The 24033-nt window shown below is 39.0% G+C and overlaps 1 protein-coding gene across 1 annotated transcript; it reads left to right on the top strand.

Moving 5' to 3' along the window:
* The first annotated feature begins 896 nt into the window (after positions 1–896).
* PEX2 (peroxisomal biogenesis factor 2) lies at positions 897–22884 on the top strand. The gene is made up of 2 exons (XM_082479235.1): positions 897–907; positions 21554–22884. The coding sequence occupies exon 2, from the start codon at positions 21573–21575 to the stop codon at positions 22485–22487; it is 915 nt and encodes a 304-aa protein (XP_082335361.1). The 5' UTR covers positions 897–907; positions 21554–21572; the 3' UTR covers positions 22488–22884.
* Positions 22885–24033: the final 1149 nt, after the last annotated feature.

The raw sequence follows: 24033 nt of genomic DNA, 5'->3' as shown, positions 1-24033 counted from the left end.
ACTAACGCCAGCGACCAACCAACCACGCACCAAGCAGCGCCGGTGTAAAGCTGCTGGAGAAATACCTGCCTGCAGTACTTAAGAGGCTGTTGCCACATTTCCTCCCGAGTCCGCTTGGTCCCTCCTCTCACAACCCTGTGAATTTTGTCAGTAAATACGACATAAGACCTTCGCCCGCTACGAGCCGCGGCTGCACCCCCGGGTGCCCTCGACTCCAACGCGCTCGGCCTCGCCGCCCCCGCACCGCCCTCGGTGACCACCCCGACCCGGGAGCCCCTTCACCGCCACACGGGCGGCCAGAGGCCGCTGCCGGTGCTCGCCGAGTTAAAGACGGCGCAACCGCAACTCCTCTTACACCGGGACACTCGACCGCTCACAGGGCCGGGACGTACCCAACGACCCACAGCCCGCTCCCCCCTACTCGACCCCAGAGCCGCCCCTCCTCCTGCTTCTCCTATTGGCTCCTTATCCTCACTCCAAGCCACTGATTTGCTCTGCAGCCTGTCAGTCAACCCCCACCCCACCCCCACCCCTCCCCCGCCGTTCACCCTGGCATGGATACCATCCCCGGAGCCCTTCTAGCGCGTCATCTCTATCTCCCAGAGTACTTCCTGTAGGGCCACTCTAGGCGGCTACCTGCGCTATCTATTGTCCATGCCGTAGCCCCTCTAGGCAACGGGACCTAGCTCTATGACCCGGTGGGGCCTGCTGGTGGTACGGTGGTCGTGGGCCAAGGGCGGCAGCCGGGCGACCGAGGGCAGAGCCCCCGGGGCGGCCGAGGCGGGAACCCCCGAGGTGGCCCAAGGAGGCTCCGTCCGCGCAGGCCTTCACTAGGAGGCTCGAGGTCGAGCCCGTCGCACCCGTAACCCTGCAGAGGCCCGGCGGCCTGGGCCCGGCGGCGGCGCAGGTCAGTCAGGGCGCGGGGCGGGAGGAGGCGGGGGTGCCGCCGGCCTCCCTGGCGAGCGGGGCTGCGGCGGGTGGCGCTGATGCCGTGCGGCGGTTGCTGTCGCGGCCCTCGACTGAGCCCGGCCTGGCAGCTCCCGCGGCCCGGCAGGCTCGGGGCGGCTGGCAGGGTTGTGGCGGCGGGCCTGCAAGGCCGGTGGGACAGCCGCTCTGGGTCAATCCCGTGCGCTCCTCCAGGCCCTCCCTCTTTATAAAATCTTGTGTTTCTCCTCACGCTCGCTCCGGGCAGTTTCGTGAGTCCCACAGACGTTCTGTCTCCTCAGTATGCAAAGAGACTGCAAGGTTTCCAGCTAGGCCCAGGGTGTAAGGTAAGAAAGAACAGAGCATGGTAGCATGCTCTGTAGAGAGGAAATGGCTTAATATTCTGGCAGAGGGGTATTTTAATCTGAGCTGTTCCACTGAGAGAGTGAACCATTTATACACCTCCAAAAGTCTTTTACTATAGCAGCCTGCTTTAGGTGACAAGGTGTCCTCAAGGTACTTACTGATAAACGTGACAGAGGCTCCTATCCACTTTCTGTTAATCCAGTTTTGTGCAGCCTGTAAGCGTAAGTAACAAGCCATTAGTTTGCCACAAAATGAATGTAGATTTAGGCCGAATTGCCAATATGTTTTGGCAGAGGGGTGAATTCCATTTGTGATATAGTCCATACCAAAAAACACAGCACTGTATATTACTTTCAGTCCCTAAGCATGTTTCTTGAATCAGCTTTACCTGTCAGTGAGAGGAAAGTGTTCACCAAGGTCAAAGGTGAAGCATGGCCAGTTTGTAGTAAAGTCTGATTCCAAAATATTTGGCCGTTTGTTTGATTTTAGTGGAAGTTTTTTCCTGTTGAACTTCTTTGGAGCTGTTATTAATATGCAGTTCAGCAACAGTTACTGATAAAGTTCTCACTTTATGACTATTTTTATTCTTTATGAAGATCTATTTTATCAGTGCTTTCTTCTGCAAACTTGTTTTCCTCTATATTTTAGTTTCTACTCATCAGCAGTTTGTTTTTCACTTTCTGGATGTCCATTATCACTAGTTTATCTAAGTGATTAGTAGGAAAACAGCTAAAAGTGTCGTTGCTGAGATACGAATTAGAGTAGCAAGTAAACTACTGAAGGGAGTAACAGTTCTCACCTCTGAGTTATTTTTTCCTTTAAGATTGTTCATACTGCATGAAATCATCAATTTCAGTTACTTGCTCTGGAATTAGAGAGATAACCACACCTATAAGATGTATAAATTAACACGTTAAAAAGGCTTTTTTCATTTTTTGGTAGAAATGGAATAGACGAGTGGGGCACATAATCAAGAGTATAAGAGGGATTTGACACATATTTTAGTTCTTCTGGAATTTACTATGGAAATAGATGATCATGTCAGTATTGGAACGCCTACTGTGGTTGCTAGTGCGGATACTTTTTTGGAGTTAAAAAGTTATATTCTCCATGAACCCTTTCTTTGGACAGAATAGCTCACCATTTGTATGTGTAGTGATGTATGTGGAGAAAAGACAGTGCTGTGATTTAGAGATAACACCATGAATAGGCTAGTTCAAACTAATTTCAGTTTTCTGCCCGCCTTCCCCCCAAAAAAAAATTCCTTCCAATATTTTGCTATCCTATACACTGCAGTAATGTTTTGGAAATAATTTGTCTTTTGGGTAAAACATATAATTATTTTTATTGCTAAAAATTGTCAGAAGTTTGTGTCTACCTGTGCAAACATATTCTTCAGAAAGCAGCATTATTTTTTATTAAAAAAAAAAACTTAATATTTTAATAGCTTATGCATTTATGCTTTAATTAACATGATGCTTACAGTGTTCTCCATATTGTTAAGTAATTGATAGAGTCAGTGAATTGGAAAGTGGAATACATTTAAAGCTATTGTCTATCACAGAATCACAGAATAGTCAGGGTTGGAAGGGACCTGTGGAGATCATCTAGTCCAACCCCCCTGCCAGAGCAGGGTCACCTACAACAGGTTGCACAGGACAGCGTCCAGGCGGGTTTTGAATGTCTCCAGAGTGGGAGACTCCACAACTTCTCTGGGCAGCCTGTTCCATTGCTCCACTACCCTCAAAGTGAAGAAGTTCCTCCTCATGTTAAGATGGAACTTCCTGTGTTCAAGCTTGTGCCCATTACCCCTCATCCTATCAATGGGCACCACTGAAAAAAGACTCTTCCCATCCCTCTGGCATCCTCCCTTTAAGTATTTGAAAGCATTAATAAGATCCCCCCACATTCTTCTTTTCTTTAGACTAAAGAGACCCAAGTTCCTCAGCCTTTCCTCATATGAAAGATGTTATAATCCCCTAATCATCTTCGTAGCCCTTTGCTGGACCCTCTCCAGCAGTTCCCTGTCTTTCTTGAATTGGGGAGCCCAGAACTGGACGCAGTACTCCAGATGTGGCCTCACCAGGGCAGAGTAGAGGGGGAGGATGACCTCCCTCGACCTGCTGGCCACACTCTTCATGATGCACCCCAGGATGCCATTGGCCTTCTTGGCCGCCAGGGCACATTGCTGGCTCATGGTCATCCTGTTGTCCACCAGGACTCCCAGGTCCCTTTCCACAGAGCTGCTCTCCAGGAGGTCAGCCCCCAGCCTGTACTGATGCATGGGGTTATTCCTCCCCAGATGCAGTACCCTACATTTACCCTTGTTGAATTTCATTAGGTTCCTCTCTGCCCAACAGAGGGTCTATAAAGGTTTTGCAAGGATCTTGTATTTACATCCTCTTTCTTGCGTACCAGTCTGGGTTGTATTTTGGGAGTCTGGAACAGGTGGGGTGTTTGGGTATTTTTATAAGTGACAATTTATATATATATAACCCCCAATGTTATGTATATGTATTTGAAGTTTTTACAGTAAGAATTGAGTGAATTTATTGAGTACTGAGCATAATGAAATTGCATTAATCTGGGGCCAAGGCAGCCGAAATAACTCTTTGCTTAGAGTTTTGCCTAGTCCTTTTGACTTCTAGGCCTGCTTTGGTTCAAACTAGTGGGTTTTTTTTTGTTTGTTGAGATCATCCTTTTCATCAAATGAAGAAAATCAGTTCCTATTAAAGCTTTAGTGAAACTTCTAATCTTGATATAATTGCTAAATAATTAAACATCTCTCTGCATGAGTGGTAAAGTATCTTTTACTTATGTTAGAAATGTTGAAAAATGTAAAGTAACAGTGGTGAACTTCTGTGTATCCGAACCAGCTCATGCTTAAGTCTCTCATAGTTACTCTTAGAACTCTTAGCACAGCAGTACTAGCATATAAAATATCATCCTCTTAATTTATTTTTAAAAAGTTTAACTTCTCAGGTAATGGACCTTCAGATGCATTATGAATCCACCCACTGATTAAAAGTCTGTCAGGTAGCTGGAATGGTATGCCCCAGTTCATGTTGGTGGATTATTAGGATTAAGCTAGATACATGGAATGTCTGTTTTGTGGAAGGAGGGTGTTTAGATTTGGGGGAGAAATTTTTTTGAGAATTTTTTTTTTAGATTCTTTTATTATTCCCCCAGCCAGAGACTGTAGGTATAATTTCTTTTATTAGAGAAAGTAGTGACTCACAGAAAGGTTTTGATACTTACTGTGATTCAGGACATGTAGGAAGCAAGTGTTCTTGTGATAGACTAAATAAAACTCAATTAAAACTTACAAACAGGTGTTGGTAGTATATAAAGACTTTGTCAGACCCTTCACAGAATAGAATGGGAAAGATAATTTCTATATTCTGATAGTTTTTGACACTGTTACTAATCTGAAGACCTCCATTTGTGCTTTGACATCAAATGCTGTGGTGCAAGTCAAGAAAGACATTTGATCTTTTCCTGTGTTTCATCCTTTATAGACTTTTAAAGTGGCAGTTCTGAAAATTGATAAAAGCTTCTACCCAGAGAGTATTTGGGAAGGAGGGAAGGAAACAAGTTTATGGCTATATACTACCAATATCAAAAAGATATTGTAAAATAAATCTCTCTTCAAGATGTAAATAATCAAGGGGTAGGGAGCAATGTCTGAATCCAGTATTAACATGTAGCTGGAGATAGTAATGAAGCCCATGGTCTTTCAGAAAAAAAAACCCAAACTTCATTTAATTATGTCTTCAAAATGGGTGGAAGTGGGAATGTCTTTCCTTTTCCTAGTCTTTTAAACATATGAAAGTAATTTCAAAGCTGTGAGGTTCAGAGACAGTAGGGGGAAAGAAAGGAGGGAGGAGATGAACAGATGTCTGAAGGAAAACTAGTAGTAAATTAAACAGTAGACAAAGCAGTCAGCAATTTGAAGTTGTAATGTAAGTACCTTATTACCTACGTGCTTTATTTCTATATTGGTTGTAATGACCTACTCTTAAAAAAAAAATTTACAAATCCCACAGCAGTGTTGTGCTTGTGATTTCTGTGTTTATTCAGTGAGAACAGGAATCAAGATCAAAAAGAAAAATTTTCAAGCTAACAGTAGCTGATAAGTTTTAGGCGTAAATACAACTTCATTAAATTAGCTTGTAAGAATGGTGTGCTCTAGTAATAAGTAAAATAAGACAATAATAAGAAGAAACAAACATGAATAAGCTTTTGAATTGAAAGATAGTGCTGTATTTAATAAGAAGTGTTCTTCGTATATTACCAATAAGCTCATTCTAGATTAATGTCAGTCTAACTGAAGAGGGTCTCTTCCAACCTAGACAATTCTATGATTCTATGTTCATTTTAATATCTGAATTCTAAAACATTTTAGATATTTTATGATTTTTGGGGGGCAGAGAGTTTTTCTGAAGAGTATCTAGATAATACTTTATTAAAAAAGAAGTTCAACATGTTTGTTCCAGTTTAGCTCATGTCTCCTTTAAGCTCTATGGTTCTTGGCAGAAACTAATGTAATCTTTCTTACTGAGTAAGTTACTGATATTAGTGCCTGCTTTCTCTGAGAGCCTAGTTTAAGTGTTAGAAACCAAGATTGTTGTCCTGGACTTCAGAGAGCAGATTCAGGCCCATTCAGAGATCTGCTTGGAAGAGTCCCATGGGATAAGGCCCTGGAGGAGTGCAGGAAAGCTGGTTGATATTCAAGGATCACCTCTTCAGAGCTCAAGAGTGATCCATCCCAAGTAGGAAATCAGGCAAAAATGTCAGCAGATCTGCATGCTTGAAGAAGGAGCTCGTCAAAAAACTCAGACATTATATATATACAGAAGCAGGGACAGGTAACCTGGGAGGAATATAAAGGCAGTATCTGAGCACACAGAGATGTGATTAGAAAAGTCAAAGCCTGCCTGGAGTTCAATCTGATGAGGGATGTCAAAGGCAACAAGAAGTGCTTCTATAAATACATCAGTAGCAGAAGGATGACAAGGGAAAGTGTGGGTTCACGGCTGAATGGGACAGGGGCTGTGGTGACACATGACGTAGAAAAAGCTGAGGTACTGAAGGCCTTCTTCACCTCTGTCTCTACTAGCAAAGACCTTCAGGAATTCTAGAACCCTGGGGAAAGTCTGAAGCAGGGAAGATGTATGCTTGGTGGAAGAGGTTTAGGTCAGAGAATACTTAGGTAAACTGGACATTTATAAGGCTCTGGGCACTGATGGGATGCACCTATGAGTGCTGAGGGAGCTGGCTGATATCACTGTGAGGATGCTCTCAATAATATTTGGTTGATCATGGAGACTGGGAGAAGTGCCTGAAGACAAGGAAACCCAGCGTAACTCCTGTCTTCAAAAGGGTAAGGAAGGGGACTACCCAAGAAGGTGCAGGCTGATCAGCCTCACCTTGATCCCTTAGGATGATGGAAGCTGATGGAGCAGCTAATCCTGGAAACCATTCCCAGGCACACTAAAGACAAGAAAGTGATGAGGAGCAGTCAGCATGGATTCACCAAGGGGAAGTCATTACTGACCAACTTGATAACTTTCTACAATGAAATGAGTTGCTTGGTAGATGAGGGGAGGGCAGTAGATATTGTTTCAGTCAGGCTTTCATCACTGTCTCCTGTGATGTCCTCATAAAGAAGCTGATGAAGTATGGACTGGGTGAGCAGACAGTGAGGTCAATATAAAACTTGCTGAACATTTGGGCCCAGGGTGTGGTGATCAATAGTGCAAAGTCTAGTTGGAGGCTAGTAACTAATGGTGTACCCCAGGGGCCAATACTGAATCCAATTTCGTTTAACATCTTCATTGATAATCTGGACGATGGGGCAGAGTGTGACCTCAGCAAGATTGCAGGTGACACAAAATTAGGAGGAGTGGCTGATAGGTCAGAGGGTCATGCTGCCATCCAGAGGGACCTCGACAGGCTGGAGAAATGGGCTGACAGAAACATCATGGAAAGCGCAAAGTCCTGCACCTGGGGAGGATCAGCTCTATGCCCTGGTATCTGCTAGGTGACAACCATCTGGAAAGCAACTTTGGAGAAAGGACCTGGGGGTCCTGGTAGACACCAAGTTCAGAATGAGCCACCAATGTGCCCTTGTGGCAAAGAAGGCTAATAGTATCCTGGGCTGCATTAGAAGTGTTGCCAGCAGATTGAGGGAGGTGGTAGAGGATCCTCTCGCTCTCCTCAGCAGTGGTGAGGCCGCATCTGAAGTACTATGTCCAGTTCTGGGCTCCCCAGTATGGGTGGGGCCTGGACATACTGCAGAGTCCATCAAATTGCCACAAAGTTGAATAAGGAACTGGAGATGACTCCTGTGAGGAAAGGCTGAGAACTGGGACTCTTCAGCCTGGACAAAAGAAAGCTGAGGGAGGATCTTACTAATGTATATAAATACCTGACAGGAACGTGCAAAGAAGATGGAGCCAGGCTCTTTTCAGTGCTGCACAGTGACAGGACCAGAGGCAATAGGCACATGCTGAAATGCAGGAAGCTTTACCTGAACATAAAGAAACACTTTTTCACTTGAAAGTTGTCCGAGCAGTGGCACAGGTTGCCCAAAGAGGCTGTCAAGCCTCCCTCCTTGGAGATATTAAAAAGCTGTCTGGACATGGTACTGGACAACTGGGTCCACATGGCCCTGCTTTAGCAGGTGGGGATTGGACTTCATAAGCTTACAATAAACACACTGATCCCTTTCTACTTGCCCTGTTATCACAGTTATTAAAAAAAAAAAAAGAGAGGGGGCAACACTGAACTCAGAATTTCTCTCTTTTTTCTTTTCTTTTTTTTTTTTTTTCTCCTTAACTTGCACTAAGTACGCAAGCAGTGTTTGGCAATCACTAGTGGACATTCACACACATACTTAGGAAATTCAGGGAGGGAAAACGTTCCATACTACTTTAGAATGACTACACAAAAAAAAAAAAAAAAAAGACCCCTTTGCCAGCAAGCGTCGAGAGGCATATTTCTCTTTAAATCACAACCAGCTCTGTTCTATAAATACTTTAAAGTATCTATTGGTCCTTCACATCATAAGTACACTTAACTGTCTACAAATATATTAGCCTTATACATATGTTTAGTATATACTAAGCTGAACAACTCATAAGATACAAAACATGAAAAGGATGTATTTGCACTTGCATATAATGTGTGCAGTTCAAAGATGATAATTTTGTCAATTAAAATCAGTTTTTCACTAGAATACCCTAGTGTAAATTTATCCCTAGCAAGGTCTGGTTTTCAAATGCTAACTTTCCAGGAACAACATCTGAATTCACATAATTATTTAGAGCATGCAGGGACCGAATTTAAATTTCCAACCTAAATGATGGTAAGTTGCGTATGACTAAAAACGGGAATAAATTAATATTCACTGTATTGCTGCTGCAGTTAACAATGACATCCCCTACAACTTGTTACATCTTTTGGACTGCAGCAGAATGTTACTGCAGTATGGTGTTTTCAAGCAGGCTGCTTATGTTGTTTCGGGTTTCTTGTTGATTTTTTTTGGTGGGGAGAGGGAGGTGGATTCGTTTGGGTTGTTTTTCCTTTTGAGACATAATGGAATATATACTTTTTCACATAGACTGCTGAAGGGAGGAAGAGAAAAGGTGTGATGCTGCAACTCTCACTTTAACTAGTATGCTCTCAACACCACCTACTACACAGCACTTCCTGTACTCTTTAAGTAGTAAAGTTAAAAGCAGGAAATAAAAAAAAAAAAAAAAAAAAAAAAGGTGCATTCTGCTAAAAAGCTGCAGGCTCATGAGTCAGATTGTCCTGTACATGGACAGAGAAGGTAGCAGTCTCTCTGTCCCGCAGCTTCTCAGATGAGCTAACTGGTTTGTGCAGCCATGCATCTGACCTACATCCACAAGCATTGTCAGTTCACATCTAAACTTTACAAAAAATCTTCAGGAGAAGGAAAACAGAAAGGATGCTATCTCTTTGTAACATGCCTCTATTGGAGATGGTGGTAGATGTTTGGTTTGGTTTTTTTTTTATTTGAAGGTGGAATGCAAGGAATTTGGAAGTCAGATTATTTCAGACTGTTTTCAGAAGGAAACTAAATGCAGATTTTTCAGAGCAAGAAAGGGTAAAAATTAAGATAAATAAAAACCTTTGAGATGGAGAAAAAGAAGACAAATACATAATGTTGAAGAGTGGAATTGTGGCAGTGGTGTAACTCTTGATTTGAGGTTGATGCTGACTGGGTCTGGGTACTTCGTCCCTTCCCTGCAAGAGAGGACCTGTGGAGGTTCTTAGCCTTTAGAAGTAAGTTGAATCACTCTTAATACTCATTGTTTTTGTATCAGTAGCTGCTTGAGAACAACCTCTCTAAAAATGCTGTCACTGCCACTGCTTATCTCCACCATCTCTGTTTTTACTAATATTGGCAGTGGGGTTGGAAAAGAAAGGAAATAATCCAAATTTAAATTCTAAGAAAACTTGAAAAATACATTCAAAACTGGTATTATTAATTCTATAAGCAGAGGAGCTGACAGAAGATATCACTGGAGGGGGCTGGCAAGGAGAAAGGAACTTTTCCTGGAAAGGAAATTAATATAGGGCCATGACACTGTGGGGCATAACTAAATCATGAAGGGGAATTCATGTTGGAATTGCAGAGGGATTGTAGAAGCTGTCACAGCATACAGCTCAGGCTGCCTGGTAAGGAAATTATTATCCCTCTTCTAAACTGCTACTTGTAATATGTGTGTGCAACTGTGCTAGTGGATTTTAAAATGCTAATGAAGTTATAGGATTGAAGAGAGTGTGGTGAAAGCATATCAGTCTTCCGTCTTGTGCTTAAAGTTACCATAATTACCAAGTAATAAAACTGTCAAGATTTGGGGACACTGAGCACATCTAATTTTCCCAGCATCCCTGTTAGTCACTGTCTATGCCAAACATTTCAAAGTACAATCATATCAAAAAGGTAAGAATGGGAAGGAATTGCATAGTGTTACTTATTTAAAGAGAGTAGCCTCTCATCTCTAAGTCTGCATGAGTCCTGCACCGGACTTGTACAAATAATTCTTCTTTTTTTCTTTTCATTTTTGAAAGAGAGCAAAAAGTTTCATTATTTGTATTTACAGTACTGTGGTGTTATCCTTGCACATTCAATATGTCGGGTTTGAAGACCATAAGAACAGTTCTAGTCAAATGAAAGACTTGGGTTTCTATCGTGCAGTTGACTGGTGGCAGATGTAAGAGTATGGCACTGAGATTCAAAGGCAGCCAGTTTCATAACTACTTGTTTTTCCTTGCTCTTCTTACTGCTACTGTATGCATCTTACCTGGTGCTGTGCTGACCTGTTTGTGTACTGAATCTGCAGAAGAATAAATTTAGACAGGTTTGTTTGCTGCCAGTTTAATATGCAAGAACAGTTCAGCAGAGCGTCAAATGAGTGTTGGTGCTAGTCTCTAAGAAAAGGTGGCAATACGCAGTTGAAGGAAGATGGGAGGTAGTGACTGTGGCTGTCAGAAATTGCATCACCTTATGTTTTTATAGAACATGAGCCTAAAAACATATACATCAGATACTGTTCTTTATCATTCCACCAGTTGAGAGTTCTTGATTATAATTAGGTCTAATTATTCCTAAGTTATGCCGTATAATACAAGGCCAAAACTTAAAACTGACAGTGAACAGGCTTGCCTTTCTATTGATGCAGGGCTTTCTTGGCTCTAACATGTCATAAATATATTCAGTCTGTAGCAACATTGTTTTTACCTACAGTTCTCCTTTTGGTACAGATGTGGACAGAGGTTAATTATGAGTTAGCTATGCATTTAGAATAGATTTGCACCTTTCTCATCTAATAAGTAATTCTAATAAAAGGTTAAAGGACTGTATGTTCCTGTAGTGTAGTACTTGTATCAGCATTGTTACACTTGCATATCGCTCAATATTAATGACTGTGCATTTGGTATGCAGATGTATGTAAAAAGGAAGAAAGTTGGAATAAAATCTGGGCAATGACTCTGCTTCATAAGTGATGAGCCTAAGGTGTTTAATGTAAAATGTCAGGGTTCTGTCATCTGGTAAATTGTATCAGAGTATATAGAACAGGCATTGCTTCTGAATCCCTTCTACGTATCTTCTCAATCTTCATGCTGGCATCTCCATACCTATCTGGTGATCCATTCATATGGATGAGACAGGTAGGAGCAGAACAGAAACACAGTTGTGAAATGGGAATTTAAGTTGTGACTTTTTTTTTTTTTTAGGTAGTTTCGAATGGAAGAAAGGTAAGGAGGGGTATGGAAATGATGCATAAAATTGGGATTGCCACTGCTTGACAAATAAAGCTATGTGATATACAGTGCCCTTTCTAAAAGTGAAAAGCAGATATTGCATGTGTCAGGAGGCATAAGGCCAACTTTTCAGGTAAGTAACAGTAACCAGCAAATGAGTAGTTATGGCTGTAACTGCCCACCTTGTGCTCACAACTATGTATTCATGTTCTGTCTTTGAACCATTCTGAAACAGCTGCATACCTCTGCCTCTGTGTTATGTTTCACCTGCTTTACACAAAGGATGGCACATCTACGAAGCTTTATATCTTTTTCACTTTTACACATGCAGTGCATTATATCTCTGTTATCTGTTCTTTTACAAGAACCTCATATCCTCATCATAACCAAAATCTATTCAAATGCAAGGGTCTCCCTGTCGTCTGCTGATGTGATCATCAACACTTGAGACCTACATTTGTAGCACAAGGGATCCTTATCTTTCCTGTGCTCTTACACCTCCTGATACTGGTTTAGTCAGAGATACTGCCCCTTCCTTGCAAGGGGCTCTTCCTTCCTAGTTAACCATCACAGTCACAACTGCGGTCAACTAGTCCGGCCAAACCCTCCACCATTTTGATCTGGCAGCAGTAGATGTAAGGCACTTCTCCAGAGAATTCTTATTACACTCTGTTTCTTTGGAACTGGTATTTAGCATATATTTTGGCTATTCATCTTAGTGTTTGAGGGATTTCTTTGAACCATGTTTTTTGGAAAGCCTCGTTACAGTGCAGCTTTGTTTTGTTAAGCTTTTGGATTCTTTTATCACTGATTTCATTAAAAGGAACAACAGCTATATTTCGTTTAGTACAGCAGAGGATGGGAATTTACAAGCAGAATTGATGCGTTCCTTTAGAGGTGAGTTTGCAATTTGACATACTAAGGAGAGGGATGACAAAAAAGAGGAAATAAGATGGGGGAAGAAGAGGAATGGGATATGGGATGAAGAATAGTGACTGAACATAAGACTTGTTACATGCTTCTTATTTATTCTAATAAATGAAAATTAGAGCCACATCCAAAAGGTTGGTAGGATGAATCTATGTGTGGCTTTTATTCTATGGGGAATGCAAATGTACTTTGAGCTTTTGTAGCCTTAAATTTAACATCACAAATTTTAAAAGGTAGTATTTTAAATATTAGTTACGCAGTAATTAGTCTTTCAGACCTAGTTGTTTGTATCTACTAATATGTCTTTTAAGAGTGCTAACTGATCACAAATTTTTCTGAAGTCAGTGGGAGCTCTTAGCATTCAGAGTATCTTTAGCGGTGGCCACTAGTAGTCTCGGTTGCTAGCATTCATCGAGAGAATGTATTACACTGACGTGGGATTTTCAGTTTCCGTCAAATACTGACAGAAATGACTGATGTACAGCTTCTAACAGTGCAGCACTTTCCTGCTGCTCTTCATTACTGTTGTATCAATTCTGGCTGTTCTGAGCTGGTTTTGATTTTGTAACTTGAAGCCCTAATATTTTGACTCTGGCACATAGTTTATGGAAGATAAATCAATGAGCTATCGTTATGTTCTCTTGCTGTCTCCAGGCATTCAGCAGTGGCTAATCTCTTGTAGTCCATTTTATGAAATCTAAGTTTCCTGAGTTAAAGTTGGAAAAACAACCTGCGATTTGAATGTATCTTTGTTTTGTACTTGATCTTCGGACTTTAAATGTAACTGTAGCATTTACGGTTCTGGGATTTGTTACTAGTTGCTCACTCAACCTCCTTAGTGAAAATCTTAATTTCATCTAGGGGATTGATTTGTTACACAGTCAGTCATTCAGTGTTTTCCTTTATTTTGTCTTTTTTTGAGAAATAGTCCTGCCTCCCAGGAATATAGGAAATTAATATTTTCTGTGATTGCGATATATTACTGTTTTTTTCAGTTAGTGTTAGTAGTTATTCCAAATGGTTAAAGAATCAGTTTATGTTCTTTGTAAAATGATAGGTATTTAACTGAAGTATATAGAAAACCAGACAGTAATACAAAATCAATCTTTTGTAAGGTTATTTGAGGTAATGATGTAGTGATAAGTTAATTTTACAGTGATTAACAGACAACACAGTTGGGGCTCCCAGTTAGACTTTGATCTGAGGATATTTCTCTCTGCACTTGATGAGCAACAAAGAGATGAGAATTAATGGTAAGACATGAGGCTTTGAGCAGCTGGGGTCCAGGTTCTGTGTTTATTATGGGAGTTGATGTAAAGGAAGATTTTAAAATTACCTAGATACCTGTACTTTGATTTCTCATCTTTAAAGTTTATTGATTTCAAATTGACATCTAAAATTTCTGCTGTTGAGAGTAACTGAAAAGAACAATTAAATGGAATATGTTTTCACACAAAAAAAGCCCAACCCACAAAAACAACTCAAAGAACCCCCACCTCGTATTAAAAAAAAAAAATAAAAAATCTCAGCATGTTTGTGGTGGGTGGAAAGATAGTTTTCATTGCTATCTGTTGATATCCTTTGTGAACATAAAAGGAGGGATATTAGACCAAGGGTGTCGCTTGCACTCTCTCATGCGCACCCAGTAGGGCAACACTGAAGGCACAATCCTGAATGCATTGTAACTCCTGAACAGAAAAGAGGAAATGTTTGTTAGCGATGTTGTCTCCAGAGAGGGTATGATTCCTAGCATGCACACCGCATACTACATACCCCTGCCTGGGCTGTAGATCTGAATGCTGGGACTTGGCAGAATCTAGTCTGTTGAAAAGGATAAAAAAATGGTGTATGTCCTGTTGTTTCTCTTTACTGAGATAAACAAAAGTAATAATAATGTTAAAGAGACTTTATATATCAGGAGTTCTTCAGTATCCTGGAAATCAAAACAGTTGTCCAGGCAAAAATAATGCAACGTGATTAGCGATGAATGTAAAGGAACAGCACAGGAATGTAAAAATAAAATCAGTGACTCCAAAGAATAAAATGTTTCAATTTACAAAGCACAAGAAAAGAATCAATGAAAAGGGTCCAAAAATCTAAGTAAGAGGAGTCACAAAGGGATAGGTCCATTAGCTAGATCTGTTATTAAATAAGACAGGAGAACAAGTAACAGTTTTTCAAAGACTGATTCTTTACTTCATACTTTGTAAAAGAGATATATTGTGACCTGCTACTTTCATAAAATTAATCTTAGACAGGAAATAAGAGTGGAACCAAAGCACAGAAAGAATAGCCTAAGGAATCTTAATATAGATGTGCTCAAGTGGCAAATCCTAATAAAATTCATCCTAGAATGATTGAGGAATTAGGCACCACAGATTTTATTTATTTATTTATTTATTTAATCTCCCAGAGGGTGCAAATAGCCAGCAAAATGGGTTTGTGTGTGTGTTTGTGTCTCTTTATTCTTCTGTTAAGGGAATTATTGAAACTGTCGGTTTCAATTCCAAATAAAGATGCAGGAGTAATAGTTTAGTAATTAATTTGTATCTAAAAATATGCAGAAGAGAGAACCAGCTAGTGTGGTTTGACATGACCTGTTCATAAGAAATCTCGATCCGTTTCTCCTCTTAGAAAGGATGAGTAAGTAAGAGGAAAAGTTTAGGTACAATACAGCTTGATTATTTTTAATAAAGTCTTTTTTCCCTACATAAGCAAACCAAGGAAACGTAATATCGATACTATCTCCATTAGATGCTGATATTATCAGCATCAAGTTGAAAAATTGCTTTTACAGAGTAATTATCTGTAGTACCTTGTCAAGATGAAGAGGCATTAATGAGTTAGATGATCGAAGAGAACACAGTTACAAAAGTTACTGATGATACTAAGCTGGGGAGGGATCGAAAGTTTTGGGTTTGTTTTTTCCTATGTTTTGAACATAAGTCTTAATCCAGGATACTCTGGATGAATTTGGAGAGAATCTTTGAAATCAACAAGGTGATAAGCAATGCAGGCAAGTATGAAGCGCTGCATTTAAGGGGAATAACTCAAATACATGAATACAAAACAGAAAATAATTATTCAGACAGAAAAATGACAGAAAAAGATCTGAAGATACAGTAGACGTCAAGGTGAATGCTAATGATGCTGCTGGAAAAAAGTAAAGGTGGCTTTTTTTTCTTCTGGACGATCATACCAGGCATGTTGTAGGAAACAGGACATTGTCTAGTTTGGCAAATCTTCTGTATGTAGTTGGTCCCCTTACATGCCTCACCGCTTTTTCCTCTTGAGAAAATGTAGACAAACTGCGAATTCTTCTCCGTTGTTATCATTTTCTCCTGTGGAATGAAAACCATCTCTGTAATAATGATGCTGTAGATTGAATATGAGAAAAAGGTTCTTTGTAATTATTAGGGTGATAAAACACTAGAATAGACTACCTAGAGAAGTTGTGGAATAGACTTTCTTGGTAGTTAAACATCTGTCAAGATATTCTTGAGTCTGCGTTCATGCTGAGTTAGTATTAGGTAGACTGTTGTGGTCCATTCTATCTCTGCATATGTACAAAGCTCTGACTATGTGTTTTGGCTGCACAGAAGAGATTATCTAAAATAGTTAAATCATGAACTCAGTACTTCTTGCATCCTAAATGCAATTTTATGTTAGACCAGTAAGGAACAAAGTTCATTTTTGACTCAATAAAATACAGTTTTATTTGGCTTCCCAAAAAGTGTTTTGACAAATCATACTTAAAAATACTTTGAAGCTTCTGCATATAATGTATGTCTCTTTATTTTCTAATGATTACACAAGATAATCAGGGAGTGCGATTGCAGTAACACTGAGACAGTAGAAACCCCTTAATTACTCATCCACAGTGGAATAGCCCTGTGGAAAAAATGGCACCCTAGAGGTTACTTGGATTTGTATATTTCTGCAGGCAAAGTTTACAGACCTGTAAATTTAAATGTAGATTTTTTGTGGGCAGAATGCATTGACAAATATGCCTGATGGTAATACATCTCATACTGATAGTCCCAGAACAGGTCAATAATATGCTTATATTGATAGCAGCAGTGCAGGAGATGTTACTTGGTATTATAGCTAAAATCCATGTTATCCCCTTAATCATAATTACATTAATATTGACAAGCTGTTGACAATACTCACATTACTATTGATAGATTTCTGTCAATAACATGTTTCCAAATAAAATATATTCATTCATAATTTGTACAATGCTCGATAACAGCACTAACATATACCAGAAGAAATTCCTCTTTCCCTGGTGATATACAATAATTACCTTTTTTTTGTTGCACAGTGTACTGTACAAGTGGGATTGTTCTTTTTTTTGTTTTTGTTTAAAAAAAACAGACAAACTATAGGTTATTAAAGAAATGTTCTGTGGGGTTTTTTTTCTGGGAGGCAGTTCTTTATTTTTTTCTATGCAATTTCTGCGACAGTGTAACATCAAGGGAGAACCTTTCAAGTAGTAGTCTTTAGTGTTTTGTCTTAAAGTGTATTTATGTAACAAGTTAATCACACCTAGAGTTTATTCTGTATCTTCACCTGATTTTTTTGACTGTTCAGTTCTTATCATATAAGCTAAGCCTGATGGCATCATTAACTGAGCATTGATATTTGTCTCTTTCATTACTGGGTCTACAATTCTGAGTTCTTAAGTTTAAAAAAATTAAAATAGATCAAATAAGAGAGTTAAAACAGTAAGGACATGACAAATGGAATTTAATGCAGAAACACAGAGGGAAAACCAACATTCCGTCTATAGTCTGTGTAGCTCAGCAGAATATGGGATGCAAAAATAACATAAAAAAGTACAAATTAAATGTCTTGACACTTCCAGGCTGTGCTTATTATCTAGTTTTAAACTGGAATGTTTCTCATTTATTCCTACTTTAGACCACTATTTGTGAAAACAGTACAAATTGAAAAATCTAACAAATTTCTGAAAGGACTTTTGTATAGAGGAAGTAATTTTAAAAGGGAAAACTTTATTATCTTCTATTTATTTTTTGTTTATTATAATTTGAAAAAATGGGCACTATAGATAAAGAATATAATGACAATTCCCTACTATAGCAAAACAGAGAGGTGAGAATTTAGGCCTCTTCTCTCAAAGAAACAGGTGCTGTTTTCCAGATCATTAGGACATTTGCAGGTATTTTTCATAGGAAACTACAGTTTTCAAACTTTCCTGTTTAATGTTTCGCTTTGGGAAGTAATTATCTACCCTGTAAGTGCAGTAGAACCTTAAATCAGTTCAGAAGTAAACACAGTGTATAGCATAACACTTCAACCTGTATGTAACAGTAAGCACACTGAAACATGCTTACACATTAAAATCAAAGCTATATGGATGTAATCTTTAAGTACCTTGCAGGGTCCAGTTAACACCATGGCCTATGGCAACCTTTCAGTGTTCTTAGCAACAAAGAACTTCAGAACAGTGCCCGGTTTTATTGCTTAAATTGAGAATGCTTACCTAATTGTTCATCAAAAAGAAAGCTCTGCTTACATAGGAATGTTATAAGCATAATTTAAAGGATTTTAAAGGAGTACATCTTTATTATTAGTTCTTTGTGGTTTTGTCTGATGTTCCTTTTCCATACAGTTTGTATAAAAGTGACTTCAAAGTTGAATCAATCTGCCAGTTGGTAATTCAGGAAGAGACATTAAATATGTCACAGTTAAACAGTATATGTGGGGTTGATTCTACTGTTTTTAAAAAGGAGGCTTTTTGGAGTTTGCAAAATTTCAAAGGTTAACAAAAAGTGGTTGGACTTGGTGCAAAAGTGGTTCCTGTTTTCTGTATACAAAGTTCCAACCCACACTGACAGGTTCATTGGAGTTACTTCCTTCAAATAAGGTTCTACAAAGGATCATGGATATGAAAGAAATATGTATTGTCACGAATCAATTACGCAGGCACAAATTTTGGGGAAGGTCAAACTCCAAGTTCTGAGGAAGATCTTTACAACATTTAGTCCATCCTCCTGTGAAAATTCAATGCTAGAACAAGTAGCTTAAGACATCATTTGGTCAAGTTTTTAGAATCTCCGGGGACTGACATTTCACAGTCCTTCTAGACACTGTTCCAATTTTCTTATGTCCAACTGGACTTTCTCATGTAGCAACTTACAACCAGTTGCCTTCTTTCTTTCACTGCAACTCATAGGAAGGTTTGACTTAATCTTCTCCGTAACCTTCAGGTAGTGGAAGATTACTGTTAGATCACTTCTTAGCTGCCTTATCTTCAAGTTGAACAATCTGAGTTCCTTTAAGCTCTCCTCTTATATCAGGAGTTGGGGCTCCCTGATGATATTAGTGGCTGTATTCTTTACAGTCTGACATTTCTTTTATACTATCAACAGAAACGGCAAAACTGGATGTACTATGCCAGGTGTAGACTCACCAATGCCAAGTAGAGGGGAATAAGCACATCCTTCAGTCTGCTAGCTATGTGCATGCTGATGTGCTCCAGTAGGCGGTATTGCCACAAGGATGCACTGGTGACTTGTGTTCAGCTTGCTGCCTACCAGAATCCTCATGTCCTTTTTTCCAATGCTTCCAGCCTATAGCGATCTATGGGTTTTCTTGTGGATTTCATGATCCATCATAGTCCTGTGTATTTGACACATTTTCCTTGAACATCAGAAGGTTTCTGATGACCCATTCCTCACTTGCTGAGGTTTCTTTAGATAATCTGGCTATTCTGGGGAGAAAAAAAGTTTGCACAGATTTAGCCCACTTAATTTATGAGAAATCTACAACAGCAATTTCTCATAGCAACTGAGATAATGGAAGACAGCTGGAAAAGATGGTTGAACTGATGTTGGAAAATAGTCTTGGATCAAGGAAACTATTTGGTAAGATATAACTTTAGGATTTTGAAAGGGAATTTTATGTATTGGGAATTGTATAGAACTCTGGTAGGAAGGTAAATGAAATTAATAGAATGGAGTGAAATGAGTGGAAGGGACTGAGGTGTTATCAGAAGTGAAGAAGACACTAGACTTTTAGGCATTATGAGTGAATAGCACTAAACCAGGGTGACAGGTTCCAGAGCAGACAGTTATCAGTGGCTGCAGTTCCTCAAATGCTAGTGGGATGAGAGGAAGAGGGGTAGGAGGGCAGATAGTCATAGGGACTGGAGTTTCTGCAGTGATACAGCAAGATCCAATAGAGATTGAATTGATCCTTTGGTCACAAAATGGAGGAGGTAAGTTACTGGGATGCTACTGGATAATGCTTTCCAACCACACTTCCTGTGCCTCAGTGCTTACTACAGAAAAGACAGAAGTGTGAGTGGGACAGGCTTGGATATACTGCCTTTGTATACCCATGTATACTGGCTTGCTGGGCCAGTGCAGGTTGATGCAAGGAACCGCATAGTTGTTTGCCCAGAGGAGGTGGCGTTATACTACCTTCAACCATGTTTTGCTTGGGAATGAGGAAAGAGGAGTTTAAAGAAACAGAGTGGAGTTATTGTATGCTCTACCCATATAGCCAGTCTTAGTTAATTGGAAGCTACTGTTGTACAACATACATTAAGAACAAAACCATCATTCCTGTTAGCTTTGCATGATATTTTCCTTATAGGCATGACCAATTATAGATATAGAAAACAGTAGGGTTGTTACAAATAATGTGTTTTACTGAATTTTAAAACTTTTGGTGCACTCTGTTTCAGCAAAGGGTTTTGGTTTAGAGGATTTATTTTTTTATTTTTTTTTTTAGTATTAACATCATTAGCAACCATTTCTATAGAGGGTCCTGTATGGCATCTTTTATTCAAAGCAGTCTTGTGTTATAGCGGGTTTTCCTCTTATAAATAAGGATTTGAAGTACCTTCTTCTGTACTTTCTCCAGAGGCTGTTGACCCTTGCTTGTCTGTTATGCAAAGAATCTGGTTTAGAAAGTGAAATATGTTGCACGCTGCCTGAAATATACCACTTGTCCAAAATCACTTTGGGTTTTTCATGTGGACAAAAGGAACAATAAATCAGTTACCCCACAATTTTGCATTACTGAGGTGTTATCCATATTTTGCTCTTGCAATTTGTTGCATTTATTTTCTTAGTTACAGAATTGCATATATAATAGCATTTAAACCAAGCATTTTAAAAAAAATATTTTTATTTTCTCTAATGCTTGAACAAGAAGAGTATACATTTGTTGAAGTTGCTAGTATACATTAATCATCTTGCCAGGAAATTTGTTACATGACAAGCAACACAATCCCACACCTGTCAAAAGACACTAGAAAATATATGCGGGCTTCAGTGATGTACTGTATGTACTGTGTGTACTGATGTACAGTGATGTACTGTATGATAATTTATGTCTGAATGCTGAATATTCCTTTAATCTCATATAATGATTCTTCTCTAAACTAAACAAATCACTGCCTTTATTCAGCAAGTTTTATCATTCCCACTTTCATTTACATCCATATCTTTCTGTATATAATCCTTAAATTTGTTTTTCCTTTCAGCTGCAGCTACTCAAGCACTCATATGGCAATATTTTCTGTTCACCCCACTGTTCTCTTCTGGATTTTAGTTAGTATGTTCATTTTCCCTATTACTCCATAAAACACCATGTAGTTTTACAGTTCTTGTTTCTCATCTATTTTAAGTTCCAATTGAATTTCACAGTTATGCCCAGTGATTAATTTTCATTTATTTATTTATTAAGTCAAATACTAAATCTCTGGAGTTTACTAAATATCTGGGAGGTGTTAAACTCTTCTCTATAACGAAATACAAGTGTTACTGTTTATGACAAATAGTCTAATACAACTTCTTTTGAGATGAGGTTTTATACTTTAACCTAAAGCTTTTTGAAAGGAATTGTAGCATATTAATAGCACATTAATACAGCATTCTGAAGAAGCTTTTTTGTTACTTCTTGTTTATTGCTGCTATATTACAACTTTGTTATCTTTAATAAAAATGAAAATAGGAAATGCTTCATTATAGTAAAATCTATTTGTGTTTATTCCTAGAAAGTTTTTTTGTGAAGAAATGGCCTCCAGCACTGGAAACGAAAAGACTGTGAATCCTGTGCTCAGAATAAGTCAACTTGATGCTCTTGAACTAAACAAAGCCCTGGAACAACTAGTGTGGTCCCAGTTTACCAGCTGTTTTCATGGATTTAAACCAGGGGTGTTGGCTCATTTTGAACCGGAAGTAAAAGCATTTTTATGGCTTATATTATGGAGATTCACTATCTATTCCAAGAATGCAACTGTGGGACAGGCTATTCTGAATATTCAGTACAAGAATAACTTATCTCAGACAGAGAAATACCAACCTCTGAGCAAACACCAGAAGTTATGGTATCTTATTTTCACTGTTGGTGGAAGGTGGCTGGAAGAAAGATGTTATGATTTATTTAGCAATCGTCAAATGCAATCTTTCTGCAAAATTAAGCATTATATTAACTTTGGAGCTGGACTTCTTAAACTCTGTGAACTTCTAAATTTTCTGATTTTTCTTCAGAAAGGAACATTTGCAACGCTTACAGAACGCATTCTAGGAATTAGGTCAGTTTTTTGCAAGCCGCAAAATGTTCGTGAGGTAGGATTTGAATACATGAACAGGGAGCTCTTATGGCATGGCTTTGCTGAATTTCTGATCTACCTGCTACCACTTGTTAATGTACAGAAACTAAAACTTAAAATTTCTTCTTGGTGTTTGCCTATTGCAGATCTTTCCAATAGTGAAAACACATTAGCAGCTCACTGCAAGGAATGTTCACTATGTGGGGAATGGCCTACAATGCCTCATACCATAGGCTGTTCGCATGTTTTTTGTTACTACTGTATTAAAAGTAACTATTTACATGATATGTATTTTACATGTCCTAAATGTGGCTCAGAGGTACACAGGCTTCAGCCACTGAAATATAAAATTGAAATGGCAGAATTGCATGCCTGATAGGGGGTTGATTTGTTTTGATACTGTACATGAAATACTATGCTGCAGAGATTAATGGAAAAATTCAGAAATTATTGTAAACAGCTTAAAGATGGTTTTGGAGACTCTGTAATTTGTTGTAACATATGTCTTTACTGGTGTTTTTTTTTACTGAGTAACAGTGCCAACTTGCCTCTGAAGGAAAGAAAAGAAAGGAGTTCCCCAACTCTTCTGCTCTCTCAGACTACTTGATCCTAGTTTGGTACCCCTATGTTGTCAAGTCTCTCCTTCTTGGCTGCAGAGTCTGTCAGCCTGCTCTTTCCTAACTGCATGTTACATACTTCCCTCAAAGATAGTGAAGATGCCCCATAACCTTTTACCCATTTTGTGGATTTTCTCAGCCTTGTTCTAAAAGGTTCTGCCATTACCAACTTAACTAGCAGATGGATTTAGTGGGAAAGTCGTCCTTGTCATGCCTGAAGTATAATTTTGAATTTGAGTATTTTAAACTTGATTTCCCAGTGTGATGTTCCACTGCAAAAAGGAGGAATGTAAGTTGAATTGTCATCTCAGCAGATCATTAATAGTTTTCATCATATTTAGCCACCGTAACAGGACATACTCCTCCTCTGACTCAGAATTGCTCTTACCAATAAATCAAAAGCTTTAAGTAATCCATCTGCTGGACAGACAGTAGTTAACATGTGCCTACAGGAGATATAACCACTTCCTGTGCAAATACAGTGCACCTTCTAGACCTTCATGAGATAACCGAACTCATTTTCTCACTCAATTATATGTCTGTGATCTTCAGTGGCATATACATGACCACCTCCCACTTCTTCCATATAAAGCTGAGGGACACAGTCCATCCATTGTCCATTGGAATGTGGCAGCTGCCCAAGGTAATCCCCATTCTTCTGAGTCAGAGACACTGGAGAAAACTGTTTACTCAGAAGATGCTGTCTTTGGGACTTGCAACATTTCTTCATTTGGTGTGGTCAAGGTGGGTGCCAAACCTCTCTAACAGCTCACTGCCACACCGAAAAAAGATCAAACACAACTATGTGCATGTAGAATTATTAAAAAAATAGGTAGCTCTTCCTGTTTTTTTACTATTACTATTTGCTTTCTCTGTTGGCTTTGCAATGTTTTTATTATTCCCTGTTTTAACACTTCATCCATTTATTCTCTGACCCGGTTTTATACAATTTACTATTTTTTTCCAAAATTGCAGAAAATTCCAAAAGACAGAAAGTCTTACCCAGAAGTGTCTCATTAACACAAAAATACATTGCATTCTTTTTTGGCTCTTAAATAAAATTCTCAAAAACTTACGCAGTTAAATTGAGTAAATCACTTTATGATGGCTGTGTTCTTGATTGGCTATCATCAATAGTGAGTCCCAAAAATAGTATGGTAACAACTGATCCAATATCTTTGATCTACTTTTATGAAATGGTTTATTACGTTCTTCAGTGTCTGATTAAAACAACACACCATCCTATTTGTTTGAAGATCTTAAATTCTAGGGTTTGATCTTTGGAGTGACACACAACGCTTTCAT

Source organism: Vanellus vanellus, assembly GCF_965231255.1.
Source record: "Vanellus vanellus genome assembly, chromosome: 2".
Classification (NCBI taxonomy): domain Eukaryota; kingdom Metazoa; phylum Chordata; class Aves; order Charadriiformes; family Charadriidae; genus Vanellus; species Vanellus vanellus.
Note: the sequence above shows the minus strand (reverse complement) of the source record. Positions and strands in the feature narration are given on the sequence as shown.